The sequence below is a fragment of the Micropterus dolomieu genome, linkage group LG01 (genome assembly GCF_021292245.1).
Source record: "Micropterus dolomieu isolate WLL.071019.BEF.003 ecotype Adirondacks linkage group LG01, ASM2129224v1, whole genome shotgun sequence".
Lineage (NCBI taxonomy): Eukaryota > Metazoa > Chordata > Actinopteri > Centrarchiformes > Centrarchidae > Micropterus > Micropterus dolomieu.
Window position 1 is genome coordinate 14,123,257 of NC_060150.1, and position 24,518 is coordinate 14,147,774.

General features: G+C 39.2%; 3 protein-coding genes and 1 non-coding gene across 7 annotated transcripts in view; 3 read left to right on the forward strand and 1 right to left on the reverse strand.

Moving 5' to 3' along the window:
• Positions 1 to 4,755, forward strand: part of mtrf1 (mitochondrial translational release factor 1) — a 6,820-nt gene extending 2,065 nt beyond the window's left edge. For both annotated transcript variants that reach the window (XM_046058938.1, XM_046058931.1), the window contains 6 exons: positions 71 to 178; positions 2,134 to 2,306; positions 2,397 to 2,514; positions 2,616 to 2,752; positions 2,857 to 2,955; positions 3,965 to 4,755. In XM_046058938.1, coding sequence (XP_045914894.1) covers positions 71 to 178; positions 2,134 to 2,306; positions 2,397 to 2,514; positions 2,616 to 2,752; positions 2,857 to 2,955; positions 3,965 to 4,099 — 770 coding nt within the window. In that variant the 3' untranslated portion in view covers positions 4,100 to 4,755. The remainder of the gene's footprint in view (positions 1 to 70; positions 179 to 2,133; positions 2,307 to 2,396; positions 2,515 to 2,615; positions 2,753 to 2,856; positions 2,956 to 3,964) is intronic.
• Positions 4,756 to 5,268: 513 nt separating this feature from the next.
• On the reverse strand, positions 5,269 to 10,183 carry wbp4 (WW domain binding protein 4). 3 transcript variants are annotated; one of them, XM_046058959.1, is made up of 10 exons: positions 10,071 to 10,183; positions 7,874 to 7,946; positions 7,717 to 7,779; positions 7,259 to 7,385; positions 6,932 to 7,156; positions 6,741 to 6,811; positions 6,540 to 6,615; positions 6,175 to 6,389; positions 5,826 to 6,058; positions 5,269 to 5,700 (listed from the first exon to the last, which is right to left on the reverse strand). In XM_046058959.1, exons 4-10 carry the CDS (start codon positions 7,368 to 7,370, stop codon positions 5,493 to 5,495), a joined length of 1,140 nt encoding a protein of 379 aa, XP_045914915.1. In that variant the 5' UTR covers positions 7,371 to 7,385; positions 7,717 to 7,779; positions 7,874 to 7,946; positions 10,071 to 10,183; the 3' UTR covers positions 5,269 to 5,492. The 3 variants fall into 3 exon arrangements, with proteins under 3 accessions (XP_045914915.1, XP_045914923.1, XP_045914906.1); XM_046058967.1 differs by lacking the exon at positions 10,071 to 10,183 and adding an exon at positions 8,525 to 8,644; XM_046058950.1 differs by lacking the exon at positions 10,071 to 10,183 and adding an exon at positions 8,131 to 8,362.
• trnae-uuc lies at positions 9,665 to 9,736 on the forward strand. The gene has a single exon. It is a non-coding gene; the product is annotated as a tRNA-Glu (tRNA).
• gk (glycerol kinase) lies at positions 10,175 to 23,555 on the forward strand. The gene is made up of 20 exons (XM_046058918.1): positions 10,175 to 10,373; positions 12,291 to 12,364; positions 12,453 to 12,559; positions 12,690 to 12,767; positions 12,987 to 13,066; positions 13,562 to 13,699; positions 13,792 to 13,901; positions 14,161 to 14,227; positions 16,766 to 16,801; positions 16,889 to 16,956; positions 17,074 to 17,116; positions 17,205 to 17,285; positions 17,498 to 17,576; positions 17,796 to 17,892; positions 18,001 to 18,085; positions 18,307 to 18,427; positions 19,647 to 19,790; positions 19,884 to 19,970; positions 21,318 to 21,404; positions 21,767 to 23,555. The coding sequence occupies exons 1-20, from the start codon at positions 10,281 to 10,283 to the stop codon at positions 21,775 to 21,777; spliced, it is 1,686 nt and encodes a 561-aa protein (XP_045914874.1). The 5' UTR covers positions 10,175 to 10,280; the 3' UTR covers positions 21,778 to 23,555.
• The last annotated feature ends 963 nt before the right edge of the window (positions 23,556 to 24,518 follow it).

The window sequence follows — 24,518 nt, forward strand, 5'->3', positions numbered from 1 at the left end:
GCCATGTCACATGCCTGGATCAACAATAGAAAACAGTGTGTTTTCTTAACATCTGTTTTTGTGGTTGCAGGTGACATCTGTCAGCAGTTCACCAGAGAAATGTTCGATATGTACCAGGGTTTCGCCTCCTACAAGAACTGGGACTTTGAGGTTTTGAACTACACACCTGCAGAGTATGGTGAGTCCCATTTGTGTCTGTATTTCTGTATATTATTCATCTTCTTTTTGTGAAAATGTGTTCAGCAAAAAGTTCTTTTCAAAGCTGAAATTATAACTATTATTATAACCGGTAATGTCTCTGTGACCAGTGTTTGCTTCTTTGGTGGCATCATTACATTTTATCCAAAGCGACTTACAATTGCTATACCTGTCAGAGAGGTCGCACCTCTCTGAAACAATTAGGGGTTAAGTGTCTTGCTCAGGGACACAATGGTGGATGGGTCACAGTGGGGGATTGAATCTGGGTCTCTCACACCAAAGGCATGTGTCTTATCCATTGTGCCACCACCACCTCATCTTGAGAGTCATGGCTCTGTTAATACTGGCTTGCTACTTATTTCTAGTTTAATGTATCTCTACAGAAACACAGAGCTGTTTAGAATTTACTAGCAAGGACCCTGCCACAACAATATGTAATTTAAAGGTTTAATGAAGATTCTGTATGTATATATGATAAGGAATGGATGAATTGATGTAAAGGGGACGGGTATTGATGGAAGAAAGATGTCGTCTGATAGGCTGGTCTGGGAGGATGTATGGAAGACCGGGCAGAGGAGACTCAGTGTCGGGGTTCTGTCTTGAAAGTGGTTTCACCCGAGCTAGTTACGGACCCCCAGACAGTACCTGGATGAGACATTATAGAGGTGTGCACTAGATTGAATAGTAAGGTATGGGGGGATGAGGGCCACAGGTTGGTGCCAGACGGGCTGGTCTGAATATCTCAAAAACTCCTGATCTACTGGGATTTTCACACACAACCATCTCTAGGGTTTACAGAGAATGGTCCCAAAAAGAGAAAATATCCAGTGAGCGGAAGTTGTGTGGACGAAAATGCCTTGTTGATGTCAGAGGTCAGAGGAGAATGCTCAGACTGGTTGGAGATGACAGAAAGGCAATAGAAACTCAAATAACCACTCGTTACAACCAAGGTATGCAAAATATCATCTCTGAACGCACAACACGTCGAACCTTGAAGCAGATGGGCTACAGCAGCAGAAGACCACACGGGTGCCACTCCTGTCAGCTAAGAACATGAAACTGAGGCTACAATTCACACAGGCTCACCAAAATTGGACAAAAGAAGATTAGAAAAACATTGCCTGGTCTGATGGGTCTCGATTTCAGTAGCAACATTCAGATGGTAGGGTCAGAATTTGGCGTAAACAACCTGAAAGCATGGATCCATCCTGCCTTGTATCAACGGCTCAGGCTGGTGGTGGTGGTGTAATAGTGTGGGGATATTTTATTGGCACACTTTGGGCCCCTTAGTACCAACTGAGCATTGTTTAAAGTGAGTATTGTTGCTGACTATGTCCATCCCATCATGACCACAGTCTACCCATCTTCTGATGGCTACTTCCAGCAGGATAATGCACCATGTCACAAAGCTCAAATCATCTCAAACTGGTTTCTTGAACATGATAATGAGTTCACTCCAGTGGCTTCCACAGTCTCCAGTGAATCCAATAGAGCACCTTTGGGATGTGGTGGAACGGGAATTTCTCATCATGGATGTGCAGCCAAGAAAACTGCAGCAACTGTGTGATGCTATCATGTCAATATGGACCAAAGTCTCTGAGGAATGTTTCCAACACCTTGTTTAAACTATGCCACGAAGAATTAAGGCAGTTCTGAAGGCAAAAGAGGGTCCAATCTGGTACTAGCAAGGTGTACCTAATAAAGTGAAAAGGAACTTTAAATAGAGGTTCAATAATTCAGTGATGGGTGCAGAGCCATTTCAGAGGGGTATGCACGTGACCAGGGGATATGTGACTTGTTAAACACAGGTGTAGCAACTGATATCATCAATTGCTGCATTGCATTAATGTTCTACCTGTGGTTTCTTGCTTTGACAAGGTTAAATGTCTGGAACAACTAGCCTACATAATTAACTATACCATGTTTCCGTCTCAGGTGGTTTGCACCATGCAGCAGTGAGAATAGCTGGGAAAAATGTGTATAGACATCTGAAGCATGAAGGAGGAACACACCGGGTGCAAAGGATCCCTGAGGTGGGCCTCTCCTCCAGGATGCAGCGAATCCACACAGGAACCATGACCGTCATCATCCTGCCTCAGCCAGTGGAGGTACACTCTACTCTTGTCTCTTCATCAGCCTGTGCTTATTAGAGAGATTAATAAAGTATGTCTCTTTGTTTGTGTCCTATGTGTTCACAGTTTGATGTCCACATTGATCCAAAGGATCTTCGCATTGACACATTCAGATCCCGAGGTGCTGGGGGCCAAAGTGTCAACACAACCGACAGTGCAGTGCGTGTTGTTCACCTTCCCACCGGTAAAAACATGGCAGAACAGTTTTCCGGCTACTCCAGACTAGAGACAGTTCTGCTTTCATGCTGTATAAACACCAGGCCTTATTGCTTATCCTCCCAACAGGTATAACAGCAGAGTGTCAGCAGACTCGCTCTCAGCTGCAAAACAGAGACACTGCCATGCGTGTGCTGAGGGCCAGACTCTACCAGAGCATGATGGGTAAAGACACCGAGCAGAGGCACACTGCACGAAAGCAGCAGGTGAGTGAACTTCGCTCGTGGGATTTTACATATGACAACATAATTTTACCATAAAAGTGTATCTAATATTCACAGGTCTTTTAACTATGTGTTTATCGCAACAGGTGGGTACACGTTCTCAGTCAGAGAGGATTCGTACCTACAATTTCAGCCAGGATCGGGTCACGGACCACAGGACTGGATATGTTACTAGAGACATAAAGGTACGATATTAAGGGAGTGTAAGTGTGTCTCCAAATTCTGCATAAATCATAGGAAACTGTTAAACCTGTACATTTTTATGTTTGTCATTCTTATCATTTTCAACCAGCAAACTCTGTAAAGCATTTGTCAAACTGATGTTAAAGAGGTGGTATTTATGCTCATTTTCAGGTTCAAAATCCTATTTAGGGGTTGTACCAGAACAGGTTTACATGGTTTAATTTTCAAAAAACACCATATTTTTTTGTCATACGGCACATTGCTGCAGCTCCTCTTTTCACCCTGTGTTGAAGGCTTCGTTTTAGCCTGGGAGTGATACATCTTCTCTCTAAATGATCTTTGTTGGGAGTTGCAGTTCCTAGTTAAGGACTACTAGCCAATCAGAAGCACAGAAAGGCAGGTCAGCGAAAAGACAGTAAACAGCTTCGATTCAGCTGTAGGCTACATGTTGCCGACCAGCTCAGCAACATAGACTGGAGAAAGAGTTTCAGAGTGGTGAGTTATTAATCTGTAACAAAAGTATCTTTCATCCATAAAGTTTTAACTGAGCTCTGTCTCTATGTCACAGTAACAACTTTATGTCCATTGACTGCTTGGAGGGTAGCTAGTGTTTGGAAGGGAGAGGAGAAGTGTGCTGCAGCTCAGTGCTTTTCCACCGGTGTTTTTGAGGGTGTGTCGGACTAGTCGCTCAGCAAGCATTATTATCATTGTGACGTCACAAGAAAGGAAAGTAAAGGCTTGGCCTACAAACGAGCTGTTTTCAGGCAGTTCAGAGCAGTGTTTTCTGTGGGAGATGGGAACTCCCTTTGGGGTGGACTTTGGGCTTTTTCACTTTGCAAACCTATTACATGGACAAAAAAGATATATAACTCAATAAAGGAGAGGGGAAAAGCCAAAAACCATAATACCACCTCTTTAACAGTCCAATTTTTTTATTTTATTTCACCCCTTTATACTTCGACTTCCTCTCTCACCAGTTAAAATCAATGTCATGTTCTGGCCCTTGTTTAGGAGTTCATGAGAGGAGAGGAGGCCCTCCATGATCTGATCTCTGACGTACTTGAACATGCAGAGAGGGAGGCTCTGCTGGAGGTAGCGGAGAGCAACAGTGTGAAACCACCAGAGTCTGGACAATCTGCAGACTGACGACCACAACTCACCAAGTGTACTGAACAGACAGTGTGTCAATTGGTGGATGCTTTTCTCCAACACATCTTAGTGCTGTGACTGTGTACCAGGGCTGAAATATATATAAATGTATTATTTCAATATTAATATTGCAATGTATGCTTGTGCAATAGTCACATTGCAAATTATGCAATTTAAGACCAACTGCAATTCACTCAAAGTTTTATTTTTGTAATAAAATATTTATTATGTATTTTGTGGCATGTTAACTCCCTAAATAATACTAGAGCTTTATAAATTAGCAATATTTAATTTAATTTTAAATGATAATATTTTAAACTAAAGACATTTTGAAATATCCTGTAGGACTACTCTTTGAGATGAAAAACTAAGTTCATGTACTTATCAGAGTTAAGCACATGCACTGCATAAAAGTGAGATGAAGTTAAAAGCTGCATATTTACTGAAAATATTGTTTTCTTGACATACATATAAGTGCATTTTACTTAAGCCAAATAAATACTAAGTCAATTCTTCTCAACATATTTTGAGCTTTTGTGCTCCAAGTGGGGAATCTGGTTGTTTAAGTTGTAATCAAACCTTTTGTCCTGGCAGTGTGTGTAACATTGAGTACTAAACAGTAAAGCTGACTTTTTACCTTGAATGTACACAGACATCAGTAGTGTTTATTGTAGCTATCCTTTATGGTTCTTTGCCAATCAGGGTGCGGTGAAACCACCTATCAGCTTAATACACACACTCACCAAAAGCATGTCCCACCCCGTGTATGTGTGCCTGTATTTGTGGAATTAACTATGATCATTCTTTATTCAGTTGTGGTTGAAAAGCTTTGCCTCCACTCAGTTAAATGTTCAAAATAATTTAACTGACAATGTTTTCACTATCGGGACAGTGAAAAGATATCGATCACATTGTCCTTATTACCTCCATCCATACAGCTTTATGAATGTATGACGTTTTTAAGTTAAAATATTGCAATGATGTTTCCACAAGGATGCCTTCCTAGATTTTTACAACTTACACAGGTAAAAAAGTTATTTGAATTGCTCTGCCTGCCGACGTATTAATAAAACTGGGAAGCTGACAATATTGTGTCCATGGGGTAAGACTCAAAGTGTTGCACACCTTCATGATGACAAACCTCAGTACAAAGAAAAGAACATGGATTGTTTCCAATGGTAGACATTTTTAAGATTAGAAAAAAAATGTTTCTTTTAAGACACAGCATTTGTACGAGTTTCTCTGGCCTATTTGTCCTAATACATTTAATAAACTTCAAATATCAAAACAGTGTCCCAAAATGTCAACAAAAAAGTTGCAGGAAAGAGATGTATTTGTGTAAAAGTCTTATTCTGCTGCATTCTGGCTTGGAAGTTTTTATGTGTTTGGGTCAGTCATCGTCGTCGTCGTCTCTCTGCCGGAGGCTCCTGGATTTTCCGTTCTGTGTCTTGTTTTTCCTGAATGAAGTGGGGCCGCCTTCCTCTCCGAGGGAGGTGATAATGCGTTCCCTGAACTTCGGTTTTGGCTCTGGCGGCAGGTCGGCTGGAGCGCTGGCTGTGCTTCCCTCCACCTGGGGCAACTGCAAGTCCACACCGGCACTGGAGAGGAAGGAAAAAGGGAACCGTTAGATACTAGCACACATATCCAGTCTTTATCACGGTCTGTAGGCTGCATACCAATAAGTGGATGAGTCCACGGTCTATCAACCATTAACTACACTTACTATGGATCCTCCTCTTCCTGGATCTGTTCCCAGACCCCATATGGATTGGTAGCTTTTGGTCTTTTGGCTTGTATCTTTCCTTGTGTCACCTCTTCCACTTTCTTCTCCTCTGGTTTAGCTGTCGTGCTTTGGACCTCTTCTTTTTTTGTCTCTTCAGCGTCCTCTTTAGGAGCATCATCACTCACTTTATCTTCTCCTTCGCTTTCTGAGGGCTCAGCTTCTGCTTTCCTTTTCTGAAAATAAAAAACAAGGAGGGAAGCTGTGAGGTCTGGATTTAATCCCAGAATCTTGACAAGCTGAAGTTAAAATTCTTCTTTTCTAATTCTCAGACTGATAGAACTACTCTCACCCTGAAGCTGATCTTTGGGACTGTGGGCTGCTGGCTGGCTTGTTCAGGGACTTCAGCCTCCTGAGATGGTGGGTCCCCACTGGAGCTCCCCTCTTCTCCTGAGAGTGGCTCCGGCTGAGGGGTTGAAGGCTCCTCCTGATTCTCACTCTCTCTGCTGGGCCCAGATCCAGATGCTTCATTGGAGGTAAAGTCTGCTGGCTTCTCCCAGCTGGACTCTGTGAGGTGAGGAAGAGAGCACATGTAATTATCAGACATAGTGATTAACTGAAATAATGGAATCCAGAAATAAGAGGAACGCACACAAAATGTTTAAATGCATTCAGTGGTAATAAAAATTGATTTAAGGTGCATTAAAAAAAGTATACCTCCAGTTTCTGAGTTGTAATAATATTTATAACCATCAGGACTGATGGCTTCCATCCAAGGACAGCCTGAGGAGCTCTAAAGAGAAACACAATACTAACATATAAATGCTTTTAATCAGCAACCAACAGATATAACACCTAGTTTAAAATAAAGTTAATATACAAAAAATGCACAGAAACTAAAAAAATGTATAAATTAACCTCAGTCTGTCCGAGCTGTGCTGAGGCCAGACTGTCTCCCTGGAAACCCTCTGGATTGTCCCATCGAGATTCTGTAGTTAAAATAAAAGACAACATAACACCACAACCACGTTGGAAAGAGTCAGTTTGACCAAAAAGTACAAAAATACATATTTGTATAAAAAAGAAGTTATTTTTCAGGTTATCCCCACCTCCAGTTATTGTGTTGTAATAGTATGTGTGTCCATCATCTGTCAGTCCTTCAACCCAAACCTGCGCTTGTGTTTGGTTTCTGGACTCCCTTGCTTTCTCTTTCTTTTGCTGTTTTTTGGCCTGGGTTTTGGTCTGGGTTCTGACCTGGGGTCTGACCTGGGGTCTGACCTGGGGTTTTGCCGGATGTTGTTGCTGTGTTGTTTGGGCTGGTGAATCTGATCCTCCTGACACGGAAACACTTAATTTAAAATGTTATCAAAGAGCAATAACTTCTCCTGAGTAGCCCAAATATCACATATTATATCAATAAAAAGTCAAACAATTACCTGCCGCCTCCCTTTCCATCCTCTTCAGATCTTCCTGATATGCCTTCAGTGCAGCCTCCTCCATTGCTGCAAACTCTTTAGACTCTTTTTCCTCTTGCTTCGCCTTGTCCATGCTCTTCTTTTTAATCTGCAAAAAGAAAGACAGGATGAAGATGAGTGGCAGCGGCCAGTAGCCAATAAGAAGAGAGCTTTAGAGTCAGAGTGTCATGTCTGGACCTTATCTCTCCTGCCAGTCCTGAGAAAGCTGCCAAGACAGGCAAGTTTTTCTTGGCTGTTCATGCCTGTGTGTCTCCCTGACAACCCTCACTGATCAGTATAGATTATGCAAAATTATGTTTTATAGTCATGTAGATCTATGTGTGCTTGTGAATCAGCAAAACATATATTATATATATTTGTGTTTGTGTGTGTGTGTGTGTGTGTGTGTGTGTTGGGGGGGGGACGACACCTGTAAATACCTCAGAGATTTTTGCAGCCACATTTTCTTTGTGATTCTTCCCTCTTTCATGGAACTCAACGCTCTGCAGTACAAAAACATGAGGAGATACGTTTTAGCATAACGTGTAGATGACGTTAGTGCTCAGCAACATGAACTGTTCTTTTTGGCGTACTCACGGGCTTATTGTCCGCAATCCAGCACTTGCAATACTGACAGAATTTCCTTGGTTGTGACTTCCAGTAGTCAGCCCTGAAAATTCACAAAACTAGCATTAGCTAACTAAACATAAATGAACTGGGTTAAGTTACCTTTAGCCTGGGCAGCTAACGTAGCTAACTGGCAAAATTCCTGCCCATGGGTTTATTATTTACCTGAATGTGCTGCGTATAACTTACATAAAACTCTCAAGAGTGTAAGTTATCTCATTACTTACATTTTAAATGTTGATGCTTACAATACGAAGAATAATTTAAAACGAACCACACAAAAAGAAAACCGCCTCCCACATTTCAAGAATGATAACACTGTCCACTCGTGATGGCGTCATCGGTTGTCGCCGTGGAGACGAACCCTCAAGTTGATATAAGAAGGCGTTAAATAAATGTGTCAAAATTAAATATAAAAATTTTGTCAGATTACAGGGCCCAGGTGTTAAACTTAGCTGTTGGCCACTATCAATGCACAAGTGCCTCCCAATCTCTTTGCATTGTGTATGTAGTACCTATGAGATTCAAGCAAAGCATAGTAACGTTACACATCAGTGTCATAATATTTTGCCTAGACTTCCAGAAACCAACCAGTACTGCTATTCTGGAGAAATATCCTACCCTGGATATCATGGTCTGGGTCTGCTAAGTGTTAGTTAGTTCGTTTTAATGATAAATCATTTATCATTAAAACGAACTACCATCGCGGCTGCAGTCTTGGTTCCAACAGACGTCAATCGGGATTTTCCCTGACAACTTGCAGTGTTATGAAAATAATTGCTCCTGTTGGCTTGTTTTTTGTGGAACTTCCAGGTTCTGGTTCTGGACTCGTTTCAAGTCTCTGTCTTTCCCGTTGAAATACTGGCATTTTGAGCAAGTCAAAGTTTGTCGGTCAAAATTGTCTCGTTTTTTGCTGAAAGTGAGTAAAAACATTATTTAAACTGTAATAGACATTTAGTTTAGTTGCTAAACTACAAGTGAACGAATTTTCAATGAATTTGAACGACGACCTTGGGAGTTTTATTGCCTGCAAAATCTGCTTCCATTGGCTAACAACGTAAGAAGCAGCCAGCAGAGTGTGCTTTAGCCGTGCCGCAGGGTCACACCTTTTGCTTTGACTTCAGTGGAAAACAGAGGACAAAATAAAGTGACTACTTTTGGCTGTCAAATGACCAGTGTTGTGCGATTATTGAACCTATAAACATTGTCTTGGTATCATTTTAAAGGATATTTCAAGCTCTTTCTATCTGTACAATTTGTTTTAGCATTTAACCATGTTGAAAACAAAATTTTCAATCATGGTAAATTATTTAAGAAATGTAACGTTATTTTGGAACATGCAACATGTAAACATAAAATCTGCAGAAATGATAAAGTTATTAAATTTAGATTGTGACACAGGGCCCTTCTACTTGTTTGAAAAGGCAAGTAGATAAGTTGAAATGCAGAACCTGTCCATAACTTTTAGCTTATATTGTGCTCAAGTGGTGTATATTCACACACCCAGGTTAGCCAAAATAACCACAAATTGCAGCGCAATGAGCCTGAGGAGTTTGGGACCCCTCGACAGATACCCGCTTTGCTGAGTTGTTAATACAGCTGTGCCCAAAAAGGAGAATTATTTGCTGCATGCAAAACTGTCTTTACTGTCAATAAAGATGTTTTTTCTACACTACCATACACATATCACAAAACATTTCTCGCGTATCACTTTTACATCACAGAATATTAGAAAGCGTTTAAGTATCTTAAACCTTGACTTCCCATATGGTCTAGCGGTTAGGATTCCTGGTTTTCACCCAGGCGGCCCGGGTTCGACTCCCGGTATGGGAACTACCTTTTGTTGGTTATTAATTTCACACCTATGAGAGGCGTGGATCTTCCACAAACCTCATCAACAAAGACAATGACTATGTATGTAGACCTACTTGTATGTCGCAAAGGCTATATATATGTATAGATATGTAAAAATATATAATGTATATATATATATCATAATACTGTGCCTCTAAACATGAATATACTCAACGAGATAGCCCTATAGATGTCCAATATGTTTGTATTTCATCAAGCTTCCCACGACAAATATACTCATTTATCTGAATGTGACGAATACAATACAAGTACAATATCACATATTTCTAAACTCCCCAAGATAATAACTTACTGGAAAGGCTTGAGAGAAAATTATAATAGAGACGATTTTTTGCAGTGTTGTTGTTGCTAGGACGGTGCGTCATCACTGAGCGCCAAGACAAACGTTACGTTTGATGTCCGCGACTGACCGACCGCCCTTCTTTGGTTGAGCTTGAGCCGCTTTACTGGTGTCGGTAATCGGTTTACTATCCAGTTCGGTGCCGAAGCTCCGGGGCCGCACATGAACGGTACCATGGCCGCGTCCTCACACCGGATAATGCTGGGGCCGCTGGTTGCTGCCATCGACCAGGGCACGAGCTCCACCCGGTTTTTGGTAAGACAAACCTCCGGAGCGTGACAGGAGGAACTTCTCAGAGCAAGACAGCTGTGTTTTATTAATGTCTGGCTCATAAACGTGTTAAAGCCAGCTGGCGGTGTCCTTGGGCGTATCTTCCAGCTTGTGTCTTGCAGCCACAGTGGCGGGTTGTAACCGGTGTTCGGCGTCGTTAAAGTCACTGAATAAGCCGTGTGGTCAGTTAACAAATCTGGAAATTAACGGCTGTAAATGATGCAGCATTCAGTGCTCCCAGTGTAAGATCCCAGGGGAAGGTCGGCCTGCTTGTAACTTTATTACATTAGAGACAAATTATTTGATTTCGCCATACAGAAGGCCATTTAAGATTACTATATTGCAATGTCAAAGCATCAGCTCCACTTAGATTTCTGCATTCCGCCAATAAAAGGTAGATAAGCTGAGTTAAATGGATTTGCTTTTCACCCAGTGATAAACATTGCAAACCACAAGTTTCATAATAATGTTAAAGTGTATCTTTTTGCTGCTAAATCATGTAAAATCAACACATTGTAGGCATATTTCCAACTGAAGTAGATTATTTACCACATTGTGAAGAAGAGATGGACAGGACTAAAGTCTGGCAACTTAGTATTCTTTTCAAAAACCTAAATGGAGAGATGGAAATGTCCTTGATTGACCAGGAATAACATTTACCTGAAACAATAAGTCGATTAATGGATTAGTTGATCTGTAGAAAACCAATCGGTAACACTTTTGATAATTGAATAATCATGTAAGTCCTTTTCAAAGCAAAAAAATGGCAAACATTTTGTGATTCCTGCTTCTTAAATTTCATTTATGACTGTAGACTGAATACCTTGGGGATTTTGGACTGTTGGTCAGGCAACACAAGCTTTTATCCAGGTTTTAAATGTAGAAAGAACAGATGTTTTGGTTTATTTTCTGGGTGTGGCTGATATTCCAGAGCCAAGAGTTTAACAGGGATGAGTCACCTCAAACAACCTGAAACTAAAAGAAGACACAGAATCATGAAGTGCACTTTTGCTCTACTGTCTCTTAACTTTAGCGAATGATTTGAGTGCATTTTTACTTTTCACTGAATATTGATTTTGTTATTCTAATGTTTTAGCGTTTGGTTAATGGGCCATGACACGTGCAGAGATATTTTTAGCTGTGATAATTGTACTGTGAAAAAGGTGATACTGGCTGTGCAAAGCTACAACACTGCTACACTGCGGTAGATAAGGTAGGTATATAGGTAAATACTGTTCAGTCTCTTGTCCAGTTGCAGTATTGTTAATATTCCAGTTGTTATTTCTCCTCTCAACATCTGTAATTATTAAAGGTGTGAAAATACACCAGATGCAAGTAAACCCCCTTATTAGTAAATAGTTTCATCAAATAGAACCCAACAAGTCAAGGTAAATGGCTCCCTCTGAAACACTGCAGTACAGGAGTGCCTCTGGGTTGTGTCTATTCACACTGTACACTAATGAATGTAGGAGTACACAGCCTCAGCAACAACAGTCACGTCAAACAATTCGCAAAGGAAACCATTATATTAAGCCTGCTGTATGCCAGTGATTGCCCCTCTGTGTACAACAAGGAGATCACCACATGTAACTGCTGGTGTGACAGCCACAATCTCATGCTTAATACTAACAAAACTAAGGAAATTATTCCCAGGAGTTTATGTGTTCATGACACGGTGATTGTGAATCATAGCGTTACTGAACAGGTGTCCTCCTATAAATATCTGGGTATTTATATCCAGGTTGATTATTTATGTGTTAAAGTGGCCCAAAGAGATTTTGCCTTTTACACTTGAGCAGGGTTAGAGTGACTGCATACTGCTTCACCCTGGATGAATGAAGAATAAAGTGATGAGTTGGCTGAAGTTACATTCTTTCTCTTGTGCTATTTTCTCTTTTGAAGGTATTTAATTCAAAAACAGCAGAGCTCCTCAGCCATCATCAGGTGGAAATCAAACAGAGCTTCCCCAAAGAAGGGTAAGTGGAAAGAGCAGACACAGTCCCTAAAAGATGTACAGATGCGTAGATGTGATTTGTTGTGATTTTCTTCGTTCCTGGTTTTCAGATGGGTGGAGGAGGACCCCAAAGAAATTCTGCAGTCTGTGTACGAGTGCATGGAGCGGACGTGCGAAAAACTCACCCAGCTTAACATAGACATCTCAAACATTAAAGGTATGCCCACTCACAGGGCTCATGCTACCACCTTCTCTCATGAAGCAATACTTGAACGTCAGTTTAATTTATTTCAAAGACGAGTTTACGATCTGAAATCTCTAGAAATGTCTTGCTTGAATTTATCCAGCTATTGGAGTGACCAACCAGAGAGAGACCACACTTGTTTGGGACAAAGAGACAGGGGAGCCCCTCTACAACGCGATCGGTAAAGTTTTAAATCTCTGGACTACCAATTAGTTGTGTTTCCTTCATTATTTGTATTATTTATTATTATTATTTTTATTTAACCTGGCAAATATCTGACACTCTGAGCAGTCTAAGACTATTGTATAGTAGTAAAAACTAGCTCCACGCTACCCTCAGTGACCCAATCAAACAGCAGTTAGGGTTGTTGGATTTCACTGATGTTGGTGTTTTTGTTCAGTTTGGCTTGACCTGCGGACTCAATCAACGGTTGAACGTCTGATTAACAAAACTCCAGGAAGGAATAAGAATCACTTGAAGGTGAGCTCTTTTCTGCTCCCGAAGCTTTGTTTAATCTTGTTCTTAAGTTTTGTTCGACCTGTTTTGTTAGATTTAAAAAAAACAAAAACTTTATTGACAGTTTAAGCATACAAAGAGAGAATCAAACATTAGGCATCACAACAAGAAACATGATATGGCTTCAGTTTCAACAAAACTGAAAAATCACTGTGGTAGCAGGCATATATAGATTAACTAGATAGAAATAATAAATAGTAACAAAAGAAATACATAAATATATGTTTTGGATGCTTTTGTATGTTAAGGAGGCTTCCTCTCATGGCCTTTTTTGATATCTGACTTAACAGTTGCTAAAAAAGAATGTTATCTAATATTTTTTAAAATCCTATTAATTTCCTATATATTTGATGTTGATTTAAGCACTGTGCAGTTTAAAATTAAATGCAGAATTCGTTAACATTTCTAGCAGCAGCACTAGTATTGTATATTGTTTTGTATGTCGTTGTCATCCTGCAGCATAAAACGGGGCTCCCGATCAGCACTTACTTCAGCGCAGTGAAACTACGCTGGCTGATGGACAACGTGGACGAAGTCCATAAAGCCGTCATCTCTCACCGCGCCATGTTCGGCACCGTGGACTCCTGGCTCATATGGGTAAATAAAGACTTCCTGCCTAAGTGGTCGTTATAACTATTGGGACGAATGTGGAGCTGACTGACATTTTGCGTGTGTTTGTGTTCCAACAGTGTTTGACGGGGGGCAAGTCCGGTGGAGTGCACTGCACAGATGTGACCAACGCCAGCAGAACCATGCTGTTTAACATTCATACTATGGACTGGGACCCAGAACTTTGCAAGTATGATAGATTTTTTTTGCTGCCAGTTATTTGAAAAGTATTTCCGAAAGACATTACCTTTGGTACTTTTAAATTACATTTCAGGTTATTTTTTAAATGCCCCAGAAAAGAGGGAGAAAAAACGCAAACCGCTGAATATTGCATTACTTGTAACTCGCAACCATAAAATGATGCTGCTTCTGAGGGCAGTGCCTCATTTTACTGATTTTGACGTTGGTAATGCCACAGAACAGTTTCAACAAATAATGTATCCCATCAGATACTTTGGTATTCCCATGGAGATCTTGCCCAGAGTGAGGAGTTCTTCAGAAATATATGGCCTCATGGTAAGTATGCACAAGTCTAGTCTGCCTACAATTTCACTATGCGTGTTTATATTAAGTTTTTATCCTGACGATTTCATTGCTGTGTGTAGTGTGATTCTAGTGTTGTGTTGAAAGAGTGGATTGTCTCATGCAACTGGCCACTAATAAGATAAAAGAGGTTTGTTTTCGGTTTGGATTAGTGTGTTTTTAGACTGTTCTAAGTGCACGAAGGTTGACTTGAGAAAATCTTTTAGGCATTTTTTTTGTGTGCCATTGTCTCTCTTCTCGCACTGGTAGAAAATATGTTCTAGCCTGGTAAGTAATACTCGCCATCACTCTCTTTTCCTTCACCATGCAAGGTTAACCGTTCCTGCTTCTCCGTGACTAAAGCGAATGCGCCATCACACAGTGCATTTCCAAGATTCATTTGAAGGTTAATATTTCAGTAGCAGAGCTGTTAATGTAGTTTGCCTTTAACAGGTTAGATTTTGTTTTTTTCAACCAGCTGTCATTTTCTGCCACGTAAATATGTCGTATCATTGAAATTTAACATTCACTGGATTTGATCAGCTATTGACATTTAGTTGTAACTAACTCATAACTAACATGATACATTTGCTATTGTCACTGACACGATAAAAATACAGCATGTATGTCAACATAATAATAATAATCATAATAATTATAACCTTTTTATTTATAGAGCACTTTTCAAAATCCATGTTAAAGTGCTTTCACGGGGGGCAGAAAATAAAACGCAAAAGTTGTAAAACCATCAGGGTTTTAAGATAAAATGCATAAAACAAGAAACAAAGGAAAAGATTTTACAGTTAAAAGAAAATCTTTCCTATTAATTTTAATAAGGGAGTTAAAGGCTGATTTGATTTCCTCGGGCAGGCTGTTCCAGAGCCTCAAGGCCGGGCCTCTGCCCGAGGATCTCAAGGTACATGCCGGTGCAGACGGTGCTAAAACGGTAGTAAGGTATTAAACACCAATTAGATCCAAATAGAAGGAGAAGTCTAACATTTTATAATGGACCCAATCTCACAAAGTGCCCAAAATGAACTCTTTAGTTGATCTGGGATGGTAAAAATAGTGACCTAATCACTTAAAGTTGCTGTTCTCGGTATAGAATAAAATGAGACTGAAGCTGATTCCTATTATTTTTATATATTATTTTGTCCACAGACTTACCAGTGGATCTTTCTGTTGTCTTTGTCTTCATTGTTGACTAATTAATTTAACAGTAGGCTTTTTAAAGCAGCTATTATCAATGTTTGTATATTACCAATGGATCACATGACAAGTTGTATGTGAAAAGAAGTCACTCATAGAGCCAAAACCTCACTCTAAAGTTCCCATAAGCTCATGCAGCTTTAAAGCGACTTTAGTTTGTTTTGGTGTTTCAGCCTGCATTTTTGTTGTTATAGCTCACTCTTAACTCTCTCATAGCGTCATCTCCAGATGCAGAAACTCAGCTCTAGATAAATACCAATGTTGCTTCATATTTGGTGGATTTGTAATAGCTGACGTGGTGACACCAGATCAAATTAAAGGTTATGATTACTCTGTTGTGATCTCTGCTTGATTTGCTGCCCCCAAGTGGCCAATTGCGGGATTAACCAAAAAACAGCGAGAAACAGTAAAAAGATTTATCTATGTATATTTGTATTGTATATCTATATTGTTTATTGATTTTGTGTGGTATTACAGCAGGCAAAAGGTACAAAAGACAAAATGTACCAGGGTTTTTTCTGTTATATGGGACCCAGCAGACACACACACAAACATGAGGGCATGCTGTTGGAAATGTACTGGATGGTCCCCGTCCCTCATTGCTCCTGTTGTGGCATGCTGCTCGGCTGGTTGTCACTGCTTTCCTGACAGATTGTCTTCCTCCCACCACATCTCCTAAATCTCTTCACTCTTTGGCACAGTTTATCTTTAAACATCTAACAAAAACATAGAGACAGCCTCATGTAGGAGTGAAGACATTTTCATTTATACAGGTTCACACTTACTCTTCTTTTCCCTCACTGTGTTTCCGCTGATTTTGTGGTAGAATTAAAATGTAAAAGTGTTTTTTTTTTTTTTTTTTTTTTTTTTTTGTTGGTTGTTGTTGTTATTTGTCTTTATGCAGTCGAATAATGAGCTTTTCTTATCTGTGTTGTTGTCAGGGTGAGGTTGTTAAAAGTGATTAAAAAGTGAAGATGATTTCCATGACTTCTGTTGAATTTTTGCTATTGATTTGATATTTAGCAACAAATATGTTTTAAAAAGTGAAAGTATAATTTCAAGTTTTGTTATTTTCAACTTTGCTCCCATAATCAGTTCATAGACAATGTAAATTTACATTTTTAAACTGACAAAATTATCAGATATGTGAACAGTTCATCCTATAAAATGGAATAGTTTTAATCTTCATTTTTGACATCCCTTTGGTGCAGACATGTTGACAAATTGAAGAGGAAACAAAACACTCAAATTCTCTTTTTATTAGACTTCAACATTAAAATACACAGTTCACCTATTAAACAAGTTCATCTATACTTTTGACAGAAATCTGGAGCTCTGTCAGGTATCCCAATATCAGGGGTAAGTTTGTCTCTATTTTTATTTTTCAACATTATCTCATTGGCAGTGGTGTCCCCTGATACATTTATGTGTGTTCTCTAAAAACAGTGTCTCGGGGATCAGTCAGCAGCACTCGTGGGACAGATGTGTTTTCAGGACGGACAAGCTAAAAACACGTAAGTGGCTTTGTGTGTTTTTAAATTTACATTGTGTGCTTTTTTTTATGTACTTCTCTTCAAATGTGTGGGTTGTTAGAAATTCAAGTAAAAGTTGGATTCAATGATGTGTTTCAGGTATGGGACTGGCTGCTTTCTCTTGCGAAGCACTGGAGCCAAGGTACATTACTTAAGATTTGCATTTTAGACACTCTGGTGCCATCTCTGCACTCATTGTATACAATGGCATTTCTGTTGTTGTTTTGCAGCCTGTAATGTCTGACCACGGCCTTCTGACCACTGTGGCGTACAAACTCGGTCGGGACAAACCTGCCTGTTATGCGCTAGAGGTAGTCTATCATTCAGTGCGTTTTAATCTCAAAACAATCTAAGTTAATTATAATATGTACAGAAGAAACAAACACTTCCTTGCCATCTGTGAATTGACAACTTTAGCTGCACTATTATCCTTTAGTCATCCTCACAGCAGTTGACAGCTCAAAGGATATGCGAGGATTTTTCTGTTCACAGGTGTTTAGTTTTTTGTGGTACTTCTTTGCAGGGCTCTGTGGCCATTGCAGGAGCTGTGGTTCGTTGGCTGCAGGACAATCTGGGGATCATCGGATCATCTGAAGAGCTTGGTATGTGCTGCTGGTCTACTGTGGTGTCATTTAGCCTCTAGCTTATCTGTGAAGGGATGGAAAAAGGTATATCGGAGTATGTGTATATACAGCAATTAAGAGCAATTAAATATGCTGTTTATTTAGAGAAATAGAGTAGTGATTTCTGTCTGTAATGTATTGTAATTTACTTTATGGTCCCTGTCATTCCACTTCCTATTCTGTTTTTTCCATTTGCAGAGAAGTTGGCTGCTTCAGTCGGTACATCCTATGGCTGTTATTTTGTCCCTGCGTTTTCGGGTCTTTATGCCCCTTACTGGGAGCCTAGTGCAAGAGGGTAAGACCAAGAACTACTCTATAGTGTAGTAAACATGTCTAATATTATTCAGACAGCCTGCTGAAATCAGTCTGATTCACTCAATCGCAAACTTTCTCTGTGCCACAGGATCATTTGTGGATTAACTCAGTTTACTAACAAGAGTCACCTCGCATTTGCTGCTCTTGAAGCAGTCTGTTTCCAGACACGAGAGGTAAGCACTCTCCCCTTCTCTAATTGGTCATCAGAGAAAAGTACTGGTGTGTCTGGCACAACTAACAACTATTCCAGCTGATTTATGTAGCACTCAGTGAAAATTCCCCCTCGAAGACAAGTCGAATTGCTATGTTACTGAGAAAACTGCTACTTCTTATGATATTGATTTTATAAGATGCATGTTTTTGTGTAATCACTGGGATATTTGTTTGGATGCAGATACTGGACGCCATGAATCAGGACAGCGGAATCCCGCTAACTCAGCTCCAGGTGGACGGAGGAATGACCTCCAACAGGTTGCTGATGCAGCTGCAGGCAGATATTCTCTGTATCCCTGTTGGTAAGGTTAATTTCTTTCTTTGTAGGTATTCACTGATGTGTGAGTCAAAAGGGATCAGTGACATACCAAAGGGAAACCGTTGACAGCCATAATAAAGAAACTCTGGCTGTGACCAAACTGGTTCTTTGATCACCGTGACGTCATGTGTAAAATGATGCCGTTGTTTTTTTTTTTAACATGCCACCCCTGCATTTGCTTAACAGTAGCAGCCCAAACATACTGGATGTTTTAGAAGCAGAGACATGCTTTTTCCATACGTATTATAAAATGTTTTTGCAACACCGTAGTAGTGCAATATAAATTGAGGAATATCATAAAACATCAAGTATTTTAACAGCATAGCAGTTTCAGCTTTCAGACAAGGGCACCACCGCTCTCTGAAACCCCTCACCGCTTGGCAAGCTTGCGTGCACGCCGCGGACGAAGTCTGCTGTGCACTGCGAAGAATACCTGCATAGGCTAATAAAAACAGGGCATGCAGCCAAGCACGGAAGCAAAACAGGAACATGTTTTCATATCCGTGTCATCAAAGTGGCATCATGGAAACATATTTCCATTTAAGCAGGCATGTCAGGTGTGTCTAGCTTGTTGAAGGTAGCATATGTGACATATGTGACCATAACAAACATTAGCTATGTCCACCATAGCTAATGTTTGTTATGGGAAACACAGGAAATTATTGATTTGTTGCATGTGTTATAACCAAAACCTGTTTTTGCCTTCTCTACTTCGGAAGCTCCGTTGTTATTAAATTATGCAATATTTTAAATACACTTAGACTTTTTTTAACGTAGTGATCTGCACTTGCTTCTTAGCAGGTCTAACCTTAAACATATTTGTTGCTGATCAAAAGCAGGAACAACAAACAAATGACTGAAGTTTTGAAAACTGCCTATTTTGCTCTGAACCCAGGGGCCTGCGCAGTGCTTTTCCATCGCAAATAACCATTATGGTGCTACACTGGAAGCTGGAATGAATTTTAACACACAATTTATACCAAATGTTGAAAAATTAAGTATTGCTAAAGTTTCAAATTCAATAAAATTCCAATACGCAGTAGAAACAAACATTATTTCATTGTTTGACAGAGCTATCCCCAAATATGGCCAGACTGTCTCTAAAAAATAAAATAAAAACTGTGATGTAAAGAATTGCTTATATGACTGTTGTTCATATTGTTGTTATTACCTGTAAAGGTTGTATTGATTGTTATTTTCAGTGAAGCCGTCCATGCCTGAGACCACAGCTCTCGGTGCAGCGATGGCAGCAGGAGCAGCAGAGGGGGTGAGCGTGTGGAGTCTGAGCCCAGAGGACCTGAGTGAAGTCACCTCCGAGAAGTTCGAGCCTCAGATCAACCCTGAAGGTACACTGAGCTGCTGCCACTGCTGCTGTCTCTGCTGCTGTGTGTCTTCAGTATCTGAAAAAGTAAACGTGTTTCTGTGTATGTGCTCTACAGAGAGTGAGTTTCGGTACGCCCGGTGGAAGAAGGCGGTTCAGAAATCCATGAACTGGGAGACAACAGAGCCCGTTTGTAATGGAAACGGTAGGCAGCACCACACTCACATTTGAGCTAAATTCAGACCACAATATCTTGCTGCCTCTCAAGAACCATGAAACAAAAGGTTGAATGCTGTCTGTGGCCCAAATATTAAAGATTCACAAGTCTATCTTAAAACAATTCTGGCATGAAATGAATTTAAAGGATTATTGGTACATGTAATTGTTCCTCCTGTCCATACTGGCCATGTGATTGGGGGGCTCAAGTCCAAATTCCCTCTTTGTGTTACTATGCCTTTTGCTGCAGTTCTATCTGGGTCATACCAACATGCTTGAGGCTTAATCTGAAACAAGCATTTCTAATCCTCCTTCCCAAACTGTAGTGGTGGATAAAGTATTCAGATCTTTTACAGGATATTTATCAGGAAAATGTACTTTTTTTATATCTTACATGTTATATATGTCACAATTGCTAAGAGCCCAAAGTGACATCTTCACAATGCTTGCTTTGTCAGTCCAAACCTCAAAAGTTATAAAAAAACATCAAAATAATCAAACCATGAAATGTTTTTACATGAATAATATTTATTATTATGTTATGAACGATTATCCAAGTAGTTGCCAATTCAATTTCTATCAACTAAAGTACTAGCTGTACTTGTATAAACTGTTTTTCATTTATAACAAAAACACTGTATATATTAAACTCTTAATATGTTTTGTGTGTAAAAGTCTTACTTTGTAAAGTAACTAGTAACTGAAGCTGTCAGATAAATGTAGTAAAGTGAAAGGTACAATATTTTAAAACAATATCTGAGATGTAGTGGAGAAGAAGTAGAAAATGGCATGAAAAGAAAATACTCAAGTAAAGTACAAACACCTCTAATTTGTACTTAAGTACAGTACTTGAGTACAAATACTTACTACTATACTTACTGTCCACCGCTGCCAGACTATAAATGACTGAATTGTGTGACTATGGGTTAGGGTTAGTCTGTCCCACACTCAGAGAAAACTAAATTTAGTCAAAATAACTAAATATAGTAGTTCTGATGGTTTTGGTCAATATTGACACAAAAACTTTCTCCTGTTTAGGAATTCTGAGATAAAATATAATATCTAAAGAGAGGAATGAATCAAGAAGAATTGAATTAAAATGAAATAGACACGAAATATTGATTTTCTTAATGTTGGTCATGTTCGGCCGACTTTGGTCAAAACATTTTTATTTTGATATTGTCCGCTGATGATAAATTATGGCCTTTCTTCTTTGACTTTAATAAAGTGGATAAAACTGCAGGCTGGTTTACATTCTGACCTTTTCACAGTTGGCGGTTTTAAAATTGTTGTTCTTCTGTCTCTTCCCAATGTGTTTGTTTCGGATGACCAAAAGGTGAAAGTAGTATCTTCAGCAGCATCCCCCTGGGCTTCTACATAATGGGCAGTATGTTGATGTTAATTGGTGCAAAATACCTGTCAGGTCAGTGTCTCCTTCAGTACAAGTGTATGAAGCATAATATTACTTACAAACACTGTTGCACTGGTTCTGTTAGAGAAAGTGTTTTTACTTTAAAGTGCATGTTTCTTTGTATTCATGGAGAAAACAACTTCTGATATGAACTTTATGTTAGGTCTGAACGAATCGTCACGCTACATGATCCATGCTATAAACATCTTGATAGACTCACAGGCATTTGGCACTTGCTGAGCTAGTTGATTTGGTGTGCTTTCAAGTATCATTGAAGCATCCTAATAATGTAAACATACCATATTTGATTGATCCCGGTGATAGTGAAATACGTCAACCCAAGTCTCTCTTTGTTATTTCCCCGTCGACATTAGGCAACAATTAGGCTGTGACTCCTGGAGAAAGAGGGAAGTGGAAACAAACCCTCTCCATGCTGGACCACCACTTCTACTCTCGGTTGTGCTCTTTCTCCAAAAGAATCTCCAGGAGAAAGACAAGGACAAGTTTGAACTGACTAATGGGACTTTGCTCTGCAGCAGACAAGAACACATCGGTACATTAGACATTCATTTTAGCAGGAGTGTGCATGGAATATTTTTTTTCCATGATATATTTCTGAGCTTATTTATGTAGACACTCTACCAACGGTAGTTCAGATTGTTGTAATCGTTCCACAGCTGTGTCAAGTGAAGTTCACAGTCTAATTGGCATTACTTGTTGGTCACGTCACTGTTACCCTTGAACGGTCATCTAACAGACATCTTGTGATATTTTGTTGTTTGAGACCCTCCACTATGAGCTACAGAGGAATATTTAGAGCACTTTATATTTTTGTTTTGTTTTGTGGGAGCTGTGACCTAACATAGTCAAATATATATTTTTTCTAACAGTTGGGATTAGGATATAGAAGGTTTGAGTTGGTTTGTAGTGAAATGAAAACAAGGGGAAGGAGGGGACGAGTGGTACTGTACATACCTTGTACATACTTTTGAATCCAGTAAAGATATGTGTTGTGTAATGTGCAAACATGAATTGGGCAATGATGACTTTGGCAGACAATGTTTGAATTATTTCTGTGTTCATGCAGAATAAATGAAGACAAGCATCATTAAGTCACACAAACTGAATTAAGTTTTGCTTTTTAATCCTGGGAAGCTAGATTTCATTACATGCAAGTATTTTTTCACCCCGCTGTTTGATGTTACAGGGTTATGAAAATGGCAAAAAAACATTACTGTCTGCAGAACTCATAATATTGTTCCTATGGTCACAAGTTTAGTTATTTATTTTGTTAATTTATCAGGGGAATCTACACATTTCTGTTATTCTAGCCACATACGTAGTCTTTGATAAAATGCTTCAAAAAAGTTATGCGCCATGCAAAACATTTGTCCAATTATGCAAAAGCTTGTGCTGAACAACTGAAATGCAAACAGTATGTATGCATAAGAGAACTCTCAACCTGGAAGTTTGATTGTACCAATATATTAGTGCAGTATTTTTTTTCTCTGAGTAAACTGTTTAAATGAATACTTTATACTAAATACTAAAAAAAACAAATTCTTAAACAAGTTCCTTTTGCTGTGTAGTCAGGCTTTGAAGAGTTAACTCTGAGGAAGTAGAAGCCAGTAAACGAATATCTATTTATTGTAATGCCCAACATTTGTCATGTCTGTTGTGTGGATCTGAAACAAAAAGGAGGGAGAACGGGTATTTTGTTTAAGAAATGGTTTAGTGTTTTCTCTTTTAAAGCAATTGCAAGCATGAAAGTGTGCTGCCAATTCTCATGTTTGACCTTTAACTATGAAATTGTTAGTTAATTGTTGGTTTTGATGATGAATTGTTCAGTTTTGTACAAAGAAAATAAGTCTCCACCCTTGTGTTGCTCGCTCTGCATGTCACAGTGGAATCGATGTATAAAAAGTGTACAATCCTGTTCAAGTCCTAAACATTTAAAGGACATTAACGTGAAGTTCCAGATGTGGTGACCAGATGAATTATGGAGCTGATTTGTGAAGAAATATACTGCAGGCAGGCACAGTTGGAAAAGTAACAGGTTTGAAATGAGGAAACAATTTGTACATATGTCGTCATCGCTGGTGTATGGAAACTGGTTTTATGGAAGAAAAAATGTGACTAAAAATAAATTCCTTTAATTCCTAATTTTATTATTGCACTTTTTTAATAAGGTGAAAACTTGAAAGATCAAAATATGTCTTTATGTATTAAAATTAAATCTGAAAGAAGGCAACAAAGCTTATTACCTAGATAAGTATTTCTTGGTGAATGTTGTTTAGTTGTTTTACTGTCTAAGGACATTTGAACTATAAACTGAACTTTGCAGTACCTTCAATTCCTGCAGATTAGTCTGATCCGTGACTTTAAAATAATAAGAACTCATTTCCTTTGCTATCATGACCTGTGTCACACACTCGGACAAGGGCACACTGCATTTGGATTAAAGCCAAGCACAACCTGTCTTTCTTTAGTAGAGAGGGGGAGTCCCAACGAGTAGGAGCTGTTAGCAAGGGAGTGGTTTGTGCCAACAACGAATGCAAGTTATTTAATACTTTCTCTCCCATTTAGTGTAAGTGAGACACAGGCTTCACAGATGTTCCAGTGGTGGTTTACGGTTTGACCAGTACCTCTCTTACAGGTGTGTAAACCTAAAGATTATGATTCAAATTTTTTTTGCGGTCTTATTTCACAGTGTTAGTGTGTATATGTGTATAGTGTGTTGTATTGTATAAAATAAATGCCACTTGAAAAATTTTACAAGAACACCTGTTTAATAACAAAACTATATTTTTCCTGCTAGATTGAGTATTCATATTTCATGTTTGCTCTGTAGTTGAGTTACTGATTCACATATAAAGGCTGTATTGTTCGGTGGCGTTGCTTATGTATGCAGTGCATTGAGGTAATTTGCATATTAACTGACTAAAAATAACTTGTTTTTCTGTTTAAGGAGCGGATTTCAAACTGACTTGTTTCATTTAAATGTTTTATAATTTCATATCTCTTAACCTAGCTTATCTTTGCAGATGAGGATTCACTTTATACATGTTTTTTCTTAAATTTCGGTAATTCAGTCTTTGACTCAGCTTGAAATTTAATGGAAATGAA